General features: G+C 39.8%; 1 protein-coding gene across 2 annotated transcripts in view; it reads left to right on the plus strand.

The window, feature by feature from the left end:
- prkcaa (protein kinase C, alpha, a) overlaps nt 1-8,756 on the plus strand; it is a 112,314-nt gene extending 103,558 nt beyond the window's left edge. For both annotated transcript variants that reach the window (XM_058640183.1, XM_058640184.1), the window contains one exon: nt 5,544-8,756. In XM_058640183.1, coding sequence (XP_058496166.1) covers nt 5,544-5,708 — 165 coding nt within the window. In that variant the 3' untranslated portion in view covers nt 5,709-8,756. The remainder of the gene's footprint in view (nt 1-5,543) is intronic.
- Nucleotides 8,757-12,094: the final 3,338 nt, after the last annotated feature.

Raw genomic sequence — 12,094 nt, forward strand, 5'->3', positions numbered from 1 at the left:
GAGAGACGGAAACAGAGAAGCAAAACATTGTTGACTGCTCCCATTAACCACCATACTCTGGCCTTCAATGATCAGTCATGTTCGTCTCACTGTACCATGTAATATAGTGCTCTTTCTGAATCCATTACCACTAAATGGCTATCATTATACACCTCCCACTCACCTCTCACCAGGTCTAACCCGGGCCTCTCTTATCCACCCTCTTCCCTTCTCCCTGTGCATTCATCCCTGCTCTATCTCACTTAATTGGCCTGTGGCAGATGTGGAATTGCAATCAATACAGTGTCTGCACCCAGCTGAGAGACTCAAACCATCTGTATCTATTGGACTGGAGCTTCAGACAGCATGGAGGGAATGGTCTGTGTGGTCCAGTGAGTGACAGAGCAGGTTCACTTAGTGTGATACTGTTAAATGCTGTCTCCATGCAGCTGTCTACTATAGGCAACACAACAAGTACGTGATTAAATGCCACGTGCAGCACGCAGTGTTGGTACGAAACCAGGCTCATTTCTCGGGAGTACAACACACTTGATTCCCACACTTTTCACACCCACTTGTGGATGGTCGATGGAAAAGTAGGTCATATAGGAGGAGGCTGCTTATTGATGGTGAATAAAGCAGGGATGGAAACAGGGCAAGTGAGAGTAGGAGGACTGAGTCACTGAACAGAAGACCTGGAAAAGTGTCCATGGAAGAGTTGTGCTTGGCTGATGAGATACTGACACATGCACACTCAAAGATAAAATGATGGCATGTGTTGTGACTCATAGTAGCTGTAAGAAATTAAGACATGCAGTCTGTTGCGGCTTGACTGAGCATGTCTGCCTTTCCTCTCATGACTTACGGGACGCAAGAGGAAAAAGGAGTATTTATTTGCTGTATGTAGTTCTCTATTTTCCACATTTGGGGTCAAAATAATTACTTTTTTTGCATCCAATTTTCAATTGAAGCTGTAGTTCGTTTCCTAGCACATGGCGAGTCAAACAATGGGTTAATTAATTAAATCCCAACCAAGCTGATGATATAATTAGTAAAAGTGCACTTTGAAAAATAGGCAAAACACGAACGCTGATAATGTCCTGATTTTATCTTGAGCTTTCTCAACCACGGACGGACAAATGGGTTCAGCTGTGCCTTCTGATGAATCAAGGCAGTGAAAATTAAATAGTAGAAACATTTTCCTTACAGGGCAGCGTGTGTCAATCCCCAGAAATTCAGTCAAGTTCAGATAACGGATGCCCTTATGTGCACTCCTAGTGACAAGCTAACTGCAGAAAAACAAAGTGAAAAGGTTTTAGATGGAGATGATGGCAAGAAAGGAAAGCATCCCATGCCAGGGCCAACAGGGAAAGAGGGAAAGATCAGGGAAAGATCATCTTGAGAAACTTCTTTTAATATGCTTGAGTGCAGAGGCGTGCAAGGCCATATGTGCGCAGAGAGAGAGGGAGAGCGATGAAAGACGACAGAAAGTAGGTCAAAAACCCATGTAAGACACTATGTCACTGTGTATGGCAGGATGCATCAGCAGCATAATGGCTTTGGTCTCAGCCCAAAAGGGGTTGGCTGAATCACACAAGGAGAATCTGGAGAGATAAAACAGATAAATCTGCTCACTTCTTTTTCCAAAGGGCAAATATATCACCCAAAAATCATTCGCAGACAATGAAGCTCATAGTTCATTTCCCTATTTGAGCTTTTTGTTCTTATTAAGCTTCATTTATTTCGTGGGTTCAGCTTGTAACAACCTGTTTCTTGACTGTTCAGTGTTCTTTATTTGCAGTGTAATACTCTCTCAAAGAACACGAAGTTCCATGAGTAAGTGAACTCAACCATGCCACCCACTCCCACAAAACTCAAGTCTGGCATTGTTTCTGTTCATTACTGCTCCACGCAGATAGTTGAGCAGCCAAGGCATTGTCTTACAAATGCCCTGCTTACACACTGGTAAGAATATGACTTGACAGCAGAGGTCTGATATAATATAGTATATAATTTCTGCCGCTCTCTTTCAATCAAAATATTAATACAAGACCTAGTTTGATGATGTGGGAGAGCAGCGTGGGATCATGAGCTTTGGTTCACTTCACTTCTTTTTCCAAAGGCTCCTTTGGATTCCAGATTTTTATTTTAAGTTTTATAAGCCACACAACGTAAAAGGTGTGACACCAACCAACAGTTCTGATTTTAAACAAAATCCCTTTACTTATCTCAAATCTATCAGTCCAGGCAAGCAAAACCAAAAAGGGCAAGGCAAAGGTGGACATTAATAAACGGGCGTTTGTAAAAACAGGAAAAACACACCTTATAAACTCATGCGGTGGAGGGAGACCACGAGACACAGGTGAATCTAATGAGGGTGGGGCAGACAATATACACAGGGGCAGGAAGTGAAGCGATCTGAAACGAGAGGAGAGGTAAGTTTCACAATAAAGCAGGAAACATGAAACATGACAGAAACAAAAACATGACCTTAAGAGGAATGGAGAGATGTATCAACAAGCATTTAAGTGTTTCTGTTCCCTGTTTCCAGTCTTTTTTTATTATTATTATTATTAATTAATATTTGCAGAACCAGCTGATGCACAGCTTCACATTGAAAAGTCCTGCTATAATATTGAGCACGTAACAGGATTTAGTGCATTTAATTTGACGGAGAACTAATTCTGACTAGTACAAGTACACTTCTTAAAAAAATACATGCACAACATTAGTCTCACCATTTTAAAATATTTGAATGCTGCATATTATAACTTTATCAATTTAGTGGTGACAATTGTCGAATAACAAAAAAAAAATTGTTCACTTGAGCAAGAGCTCTTTAGTGATAGATGGAAGACGACAAGTAAACAGAGAGAGACATAGCAGTTGAAGGACGCCTTCAGGTATGTAGTGTTGGAGAGTTCAGTCAGGGACAGCACACACACACACACACGCACACGGAGACTCTGCCTTGAAGTGTGTATCCTGCCTTCTATCCACTGTGACAGGTCGTATAGTGGTTTGGAGCGAATGACACCTGTTAGTTGTAACAGTCACGGGAGGACATTTACAGAAACAAACGCGAATGACACCTGTTAGTTGTAACAGTCACGGGAGGACATTTACAGAAACAAAAAAACGCGAGAAAAACACTTAATGCCGCTAATGCTAATCGCGGACGCTAACCGCGATGCTAAGTTAGCTTTACGTTTACTGCTGTTTACTGCCAGTGTTTAATACTAATACTGGTCTTACTGTGTTCACAGTTTCATACGATTCCCATTAAACTGCATGGAAATGAATCACCTGTGTCCTGGAGTTTTGTGAGAGTGTTTGAACTGATTGGAAGCAAGTCCACGACGGTTGTGTTCATGTGGTGTGTGTTTAACGGAAGCACTTGTCGAGCAGATGAGGCCAGTTAGTCATGACTGAAACCTCGCAAATGATTTCAACCTTAAAGTGCCCAAATACCTTCAAGTAAATATCCTCCTGCCTCTTGTGCATTACTCCAAAACAATCTATCCCTTCCTTACCTTAGCAAAACATAATAATATAACTTGACAAATAAACATTTCTCTCTATATTTAAGTGTAAGTGTAATAAATTGCTCCCTGTCAAAACCAGAAACTCTCAGAAACAATATGATCTCTCTTCCTGAAGAAGCCTTTAGGCAATGTATTTTTTTCAGAGTGACTCACATCTCTGATGTAACATTTGGTGAAATGTTGCGTTTGCAGTCACAACAATCTTTTGAGTCTAACGCACCTGTGTTTATTTCTGTGACAACAATGCCAAAAGTGTTATGGTTGTCATCATTCTTTCTGTCCAAGCCCTGTATTAAAGGTCAATGGAATTTGGCTTTTCACTAGGTTATCTTCACAGCATGAATGCTTAAAAGTGGCGCACCAGATCCCATAATATGTGTGTATTTAGATAAAAGATTATGTCTGTTTTGGAGTAGGTCATTATCTAGGTGAGCCTAGTGCGTAGGTGGATAGAGAAGACTGATGTGTGCAGCCTTCTTTCTCTTGCACAGTTTTTAAGAGTGATTTAAAACTTCTGTCGTATTAAATCTGTGATTTAATTTGGCCGTTACATCGCATCATTCCCAGATGGTGGTGCAACACATTGATGACAGACTGATCTGGCTGCATCTTAGACACACAGGAGGACAGGAGATGAGGGCAACAGGAACCATGTGCAGTTATAACAACAGAAATAATAATCCATCCATCCCCCACATGAGGGTCATGGAGGGTTGCTGTGCCAATCTCAGCTGACATAGAGCGATAGGCAGGGTACACGTTGGACAGATAGCCAGTCCATAACAGAACCAGATATAAAGACAAACAACTGTCCACTCTCACACTCACACCTACGGTCAATTTAGAGTGTCCAATTCTGCCTCATCCCCAAATCTGCATGTCTGTGGGAGGAAACCGGAGCAGAAATAATCAATCAATCAATCAATCGATCGATTAATCAATTCTATGTTATAAACTACTGCAGTTACTCATTTCCAGTCAGTAGGAATAACTATGCAGAGACAAAATGAGATGCACGCCCACGTCCCCCGAACAAGTGCAAGACCTTTGCTGATCCATTTTCTGAAGTGCTAATTTGTCCACCACACGACATGATCCGTTTCGACGTCTTTGATTTAATTTGATTATCTTCTCTTCACAGAAACATGAAAACACGTTTGATGTCCCCTGTTTAAACGCAGAATGCTCGCCTCCCTCTTCACAACATGATAATTAATCCTTGTGTGACCTTGTTCTCTTTGATGCTGAATTATTTTATTCTATGAGTGTCTTTGACACTGTATGTACATATATGTGAACATATGTACATATATGTGAACATATGTACATACAGTATCACATCTGTGCAAACGTATAAGAAGCCGTTACACCGGGTTTTGATTTCCGTATGAACATAGTGTCATTTATTCCACAGTCAGTCCTGGGCTTTGTTAAGAGGAAAAATGCTTTGCTGTTCCACAGCTGTGACAGTGTGGATTCAGTGGTCAGAATGGTTCTTTGTGATTCAGGTGAATGTGATGTAGAGCACGTAATCTGATGTTATTCACTTCCTTTTGCATAAAGCGATTGGGAAAGAGTGGGGGGGGGGATCAGGTGTGAGATTGTTTATGTTTATAGGCCAAAGCGCAGACTCATTTGAGTGAGTGGTCAGGTTGAAGTGGCAGAACACATAAACACAGATGCAGAGTTTACGTGCATCTGTGCACGTCAGTTTGACAAACCCAATGTGATATTATGCGATGAAATGAATGAAAATGACCTTGATTACAGCTGCTATTGTGCGGTGATAACTACGATGGTACGTGTCCTACACTTTACACTCATTTCCCAAGAATGGATGATTGATTCTGATGTAATAGCAGATCCTGTCTTCTTAGAATTGCAATGTGCTTGCCTTTACTTAATGCCAGTGCTCCTGATTTGTATTCCAACTGTTGTGTCCGTCTGTCCTTCATGCACTCTCCATATCATGTGACACTAAACCCCTACCCTTCTTTTTTTGTCTCCTCTTCTCTCCAGTGTGGCAAAGCCGCAGAGAACTTTGACAAGTTCTTCACACGTACTCAGCCACAGCTCACACCACCGGATGAGCTGGTTATCGCCAACATTGACCAGGCTGAGTTTTCAGGGTTCTCTTTCATCAACCTGCAGTTTGTTCACCCATCGCTCGGCAACAGCGTATGAGACGGATGGGATTTACCTCCCCATGAGGAACCTCCCTGCTCACTGCCACCCACTTAAGCCAACTGTACATCTAACATCTGACCACAACTTGATCAATAATGTGTTGGTTCTATTCATTTAGGACATGCATATTTGTTCTGCACAATATCTTTACTTTATCAGATTACATAGATTAGATTGTTTTTCTTGCCACAGGAAGAAATACTTCCCTTTAGTCTAATAATGAGCATGTACTGTAGACTATGTTGTCCTTTCTTTTTTTTTTTTAAACATGACGGTTATATTGAAGTTAAATGGAGGCACTGAGAGAGAAGGTTGTCAGGCTTCCTTTGTTGAAACTAGTATACGTGCAGTCAATTTAAAACATTATTTAAGGCATGGATTATTCTAGAGGGAATACCTGTACGCAAATCTTAATGGATTAAACGTCAAAGCATCCAGATCTAGTTGGTAGGTTTCAGTTTCAGTTTGTTTCTGTATGGAGAATCATGACAAAATACATATATATAAATATATTACTGTATGATGACTGGAAAAAGTCAGATATAATGCAGTGTAGATGCTATATAGCCAAATATGAAGGACAGGTGATGCGGGAGTTAAAGCAGCACCTCGTATTTCAATGTTTCCCGTATTATGTTTACAGTTTAATTCCCCCTTTAATTTCTTGGTGGTGGTGTAATATTCTGCCTTAGTGCAAATTGATTCTAGGCAGTCTCAAATTGAAGTGTGCGTAGCAAATCAACAACAAAAGGAAAGTCATGTATGTAATAGGTTTGTATCAAAACTTCACTTAACTTAGCTCCTGTAAATGTATTTTTACCAGATTTAGAAAGTAATGATCCACAAAATGATCTCTCTAGCCCTCACTAAGCTGCAGGTTCCTTACTTACCTTGTCCAGAACTTTGTGGACACACAAGCAACAGTGACTAGTTTTGTATGTGGGCAGTGGCACAATAGATACCCTAAATATCTAACCTGAAAAGTTTACAGTCTCCCGTGTTTTAACTCTCGTCTGTGTTAACGCCTCCCACTCTGCCCGTTACAGAGCCTCCCTTTGTCATAAATGTCTTAAAAGGAACAGAGCAAGACATTGTAATAAACTCTTAATATTTTGTTATCAGTGATATCATTGTGTATTAACCGTGCACTGTTTAATTGCATACAGTATCATATACCCACATCTTTTAGATTTCTCATATACAGACGTTTCAAATAAAAAAACTACTTCTGACATTTATTTTGTCCGTAGAACAAACTCATTAGGAGTTTGTCCACGTAATCGTTATTAGCCAAATATGACTTTTACTTTTATCGTGTTTATTTTTGTTTCTTCAATCCTTCAGCTTCACGTCTACTCATCTTCTTTTCCATGACGCAATTAGTTCAGATTAATAGTTTAATGTTTAATCAGTGTCGAACTCATTTGTACATAATCCTTAAACAGTTATTTAAAAAGAGTATAAGAAGTGACAGTTTTTACACCAACACCTGAATGTGCTTTTATTACATGAATTAGAGCCACCAATATTTCTATGTATAAAACGACTAGAAACATAACCAGGTACAGATCACCTTTGTTTGAACAACTCGATGTCTTACATAAAGTCCAGATTTAGCCAGTTGTAAAACATCTCTTCTACTTGTGTTGGCAGATTTAGCTCCATAATATTGAATGATTTTACTGCAGATTGTGTGTTAAATGAGTGCATGTCTGGCTGTTGACTGTTCTTCCGTATCTGCATGCTGTCGGTAGGTATCATTCATGCACGTGATACGCTAAATGCTGCATGCTACAAAGTATGAAACCCCAAAGAATTACAGACGTACAAAAGTGACGCTCCACTCAGTCATCGGTTGTGTTTGTTTCATTCTTTTTGGAAAAGTAAATGGTCATGGTTAACTTCAGTTATATCTTATGTCGATTATATTGGGTTCCAAACGTCTAGGAGTTTGTTTTTTTTCCCATTAACAACAGTAATAAAATGCTTAGCCAGTGTGTGAACGTGAAGAGTGCATGACAACAGTGGTTTTGCCAAAAGAAAAACTGATCGCAGGGACTGAAGGAAGTGGATTCAATATTTTTTTTTAATTTTCAATACAATTACTAATTCTTTATCTTATTGATTTAGTTCTATTTGGACTCAGAGACACTGCTTATTGGCCAGTGGGACCACTCGCTCTCCAGTGTCTCATGAATGAAGTTTGTGTTCTATTTTAAATGTTGTGTTGTTGTTGTCAGTTTGTTCTAACGTTAAATCTAGCCATTTATTATGTTATTTTTTTGGCCGTTGTCAGTTTCTGTCAGTGTTGTGGTTGTTTTTAGTCCTCTGGCTCCCGCTTGTGTAATTCAGGAATGTTTAAAAAAAAAAAATGCTTTATTACATTAGAGAACTCATATCCAACTGATGAAGATGCTATATTTTCTCCGTGTTTTTCTAAGAGTCATCCTCTCCTGCCATGTCTCCTGTCGTATATATGACCTTTTAGCATGTGCCAAACCTGGAAAATGCCAGATCCCAATAATAGCAGCGTTGCACTAGCTGTAGTCATGTGGATGACTTTGTTTGCGTGACAGCTTCTCTTTGTACAGGCTTAGACCGGCCTAAAGCCACACCTGATGTACACTCATTTAGCCATATTACATACTGTATACAGTGCTAGCATGACGCCATGAGTATACTGGAGCAGTGTCAGAACAATTTAATATGCCAGTCACTTTGATATTTTACTCCTCATATGTACGTACACAAGACTTTATTATCTTGCCTGTCTGTCCTTGGGCTGAATTTGTGTCTGAAAATCATTTCAACCTTTTGATTGAATTTCCACAGAGAATTTCCCAAACGTAAAGAAAATATTCCTTGAGCATACTCTACTCTAGTCAGCAACAGTCTGGCCCTCGTCTGAGCTTAACCTGCACCTCTGTGTTTGCTGACTTAGTCGTCTTAAATCCATCCCTTTAACAGAATCTCACGTCTTTCTTCTTGGGAGTGTTTTCAGAAAATCAAGTCACAGTCAGTGAGTGTAAAAAAAAAAAGGATCAATACTCTCCCCATGTGTGCCTTTCCTATGTCATCCAACTTTTCTCCATTTTGACTCCACACAATCACCATTGTTGATTTACTCACTTTCAAATTCTCTCTTCTCACACAGTCCTCATGAATGTAAATAAAAGAATCTTTAAATAAAAAAAAAATAAAAAAATCACACCTGCACACTTTCTTCACATGTGGTCCATCATCTGGTCAGTAAATCCTATGTATTTTCAATGTACATCGTGTCCGTTGCCTCTTAATAACCTTGTCCGCTCGCTTTTCCTTTACCTCCCTGTGCCTGTTATAATGACGGAATGATGTCAGTTAATTAATAAATGTATCGACAGTATCAGAGCTATGTGATGTATGAGGTTAAGAAAGAAAAGAACGAGATATTCACGAGGGCTTTTTTCTTTTTTGAAGGACAAATATACTGTACCTCATTGAACACTGAACCATCCCTCCCTCGTTGTCTCATGTACATCTCCGTTCCTCCTTCCTCAGTGCCTGGGCCAAGTCAATCCACCTCATTGACAGTTCCTCCTCCTCCTCTTTTCACCTTTCAAATCTAGTCAGGAAGGCAGTTGACTTTTCTTAAGCAGTTCACGCCACACATTTTGGCATCAGATTCACTCAATACACAAATGTTTTAGTGTCATACCTTGTGTCTATTTATTTTTTTGGTTTACAGTTGAATGCAGGTGAAGTAAAGATTCATTGATATCATTTTAAAGATTTGGTGGCATTTGTGTGTGTGTGTGGGGGGGGGGGGGGGGGGGGGGGGGGGGTCCTGTTATGATATTCTTTTCTTACAACACTCCTTTTGGGCTCTGGTTCCCTTTTCGGTGAATCCTCTGTCTTTGTAGCAAATTCATCATTACCCTCCCTCGAGTGCTGTGAAATGAGATAGTTGACAGTGCACTGCCATGTCTGTGGTTGTACAGAGCACAGTATCAGCGATGTGCAGGAATGCCTTATCTCTGAACCCACACATTAACACGGTCTGTAATGCTCCTCCTTTTTTTAATTCATAACCTCAGCCTCCCCCGTCATTGAACACCAATGATTTACAGTAGATGCCGACATAGACTGTAGAAGAAGGAATATACTGTATTTTGCAGATGTTGTATGTTTGTTTTCTTCCCTCGTCAGCCTGAAACCTTTCAAAACTTACCCTGTAACTGATTGTCACATTTGTACCTAATGTATGATAATGCTAATAAAAAAAGGTAAAATGAGGTGTGCACCTAGAGACTTTTTTTTGCCAGATAGATAGATAGATAGATAGATAGATGGATGCAGTAAATCTGCATCTGCAGTAATTTTTCTTCTCATACCAGCATCATGTGGCAACTTTGAGGAAAGTATGAGGAAGGTAAACAGTGACTCTTGATCTTCTGTATGGAAATAATTCAAACTTTATATATTGTTTGATCATTTTAGTGAGGTGCAAGGCTGAAAGAAGGACAGAACAAAAGAAAATGTGTGTGTTCACTTCGGGACCGGCGACCTGTCCACGGTGTACCCCGCCTTTTGCCCTATGCCCCACGACTCTCATATGAAGGATAAAGTGGTAGAAGGTGAGTGAGTGAGTGTTCACTTTGTTCAACAAAGACAGTCATAAAGTGTTCAAAAATGTTTTCTTCTGTCTCCAGTTACTAATAGTAACTGGAGTTTTGCTATAAATAGTATTTATAGCAGCTCAGTTGATGCATTTTATTTTTCTCAAATGAAGCTATAGTTAGTTACTGGTGGTTGCCTGACATTATCTTAAGTGACTGAGACAGTTTTTATCAAGTTTTCATTTGCTCTGCTGTTGTTAAATGTGAATGTGTCTTCTGTTTGACTTCATTTTGACAAAATGCATCATTACATTTAATGAATACAAATAAATCAGTTTGTTAATTGAATATTATCCCCCCCCCTTGATTTGTAATGTTGCCACAAAGCCGACACTTCTTGTCCAGTGTGTTCATTTATGATAATTCATACAGCTGCCATGCAGTTATAGAAAGCCCCGCAGTATGTTGACTGTGGACCCAGCTGGTGTGAGCGCTTGTTTTACACCTATATGTTTCAGTCCACTGGTTTCCCTCAGTGTCCCTCAATTACACAATAAGACAAACGCACACACACACACGCACACAACTTCAGAATGACCTCATCTGTTATGAAACTGCCAGAGCTAAGACGTATACAGCCATATTATGAAAGCTGTTCAAGCCCTAAGTAAAACAGATGGATTATTGTTGCAGTGTGATGTGAATAATGACTAAGACAGAGTGTTGGTTGAAAGGTTTATGTTTGCAAAGGAATGAAATAAATGAAATGAAAGAGGGTAAGAAAGCATATAAATATGTGTGAAATCATTTAAAGAACAATGTTAATTCACCTTGCTTTGGTCATTAAGCGCATAGGATTTCCCGATTTCCTCAAAGATGCCAGGGAAGTGTATGTGCCCTGAAGGTGTTCACCGTGAAGGTGTGTGAAATCTGCTGCAGGCTAAAGCAGATGATACAGCACAAGAGAAGTATTGCATTTTCTGTGATAGTGGAAAAATGATGTAATGTTTGAGAAATAAGCTTCTGAAAGAAAAAGAAATGATGCAGAAATGGCATAGAAGAGGTCACATCTGTTTGTCAGTGAGGTAACCAAGAGGTGATGCAAAAGTGCATGTCTTCTTCTTCTTCTTTGCTGCTTGATTAGCTGGGAACAGAATGTGGTGCATAATTATATGCATATCATTCACCAGATGCACCTCAATGGCAAAAAAAAGTCCATATGCTCAGTCTGAGAGCAACTCAGAGAAATCTGCACTTCACTGAACATGTGACCAAAATCCATAGTTCGCTTTAGGCTACATCCTTTAATTTGTCAAGTCACCATTTTCCGGAGCCTTAAAGCATTCCTGGCCTCATGAGGACACACGTACAGACACAAGTACTGAATCTGTTTCCACATGAAGGGAGAACCAGATGTTGCACAGACGCCTTGTATGTAGGAGTAGCAATTCAAACACAACCAGTGTGCCACTGAATGACCCTGTGGTCGCATTTTCCCTGACACAGTACTCACACCTCACACAGAATCCAAACCAAACCACAGAAAACACCAATCAACACCATAAAATGGGCATAAGCAAAGAGGAAGATGAAGGCAGCTGAGTTTTTATAGCAATTATGATTACATGGTGTTGTTGTGACATAAAGATACAGAATTTAGGATACCAAGCTTGCGATAAAGATAAGACAACACAGGCTTAATCATTTTCTGACCACTTTAATTACACATTGGGTTCCATGAGTAACGTTGGAGCCAAGCTCACATTAAAGTAATAAATAACATTG

This window comes from Solea solea, chromosome 10 (assembly GCF_958295425.1).
Source record: "Solea solea chromosome 10, fSolSol10.1, whole genome shotgun sequence".
NCBI classification, from domain to species: domain Eukaryota; kingdom Metazoa; phylum Chordata; class Actinopteri; order Pleuronectiformes; family Soleidae; genus Solea; species Solea solea.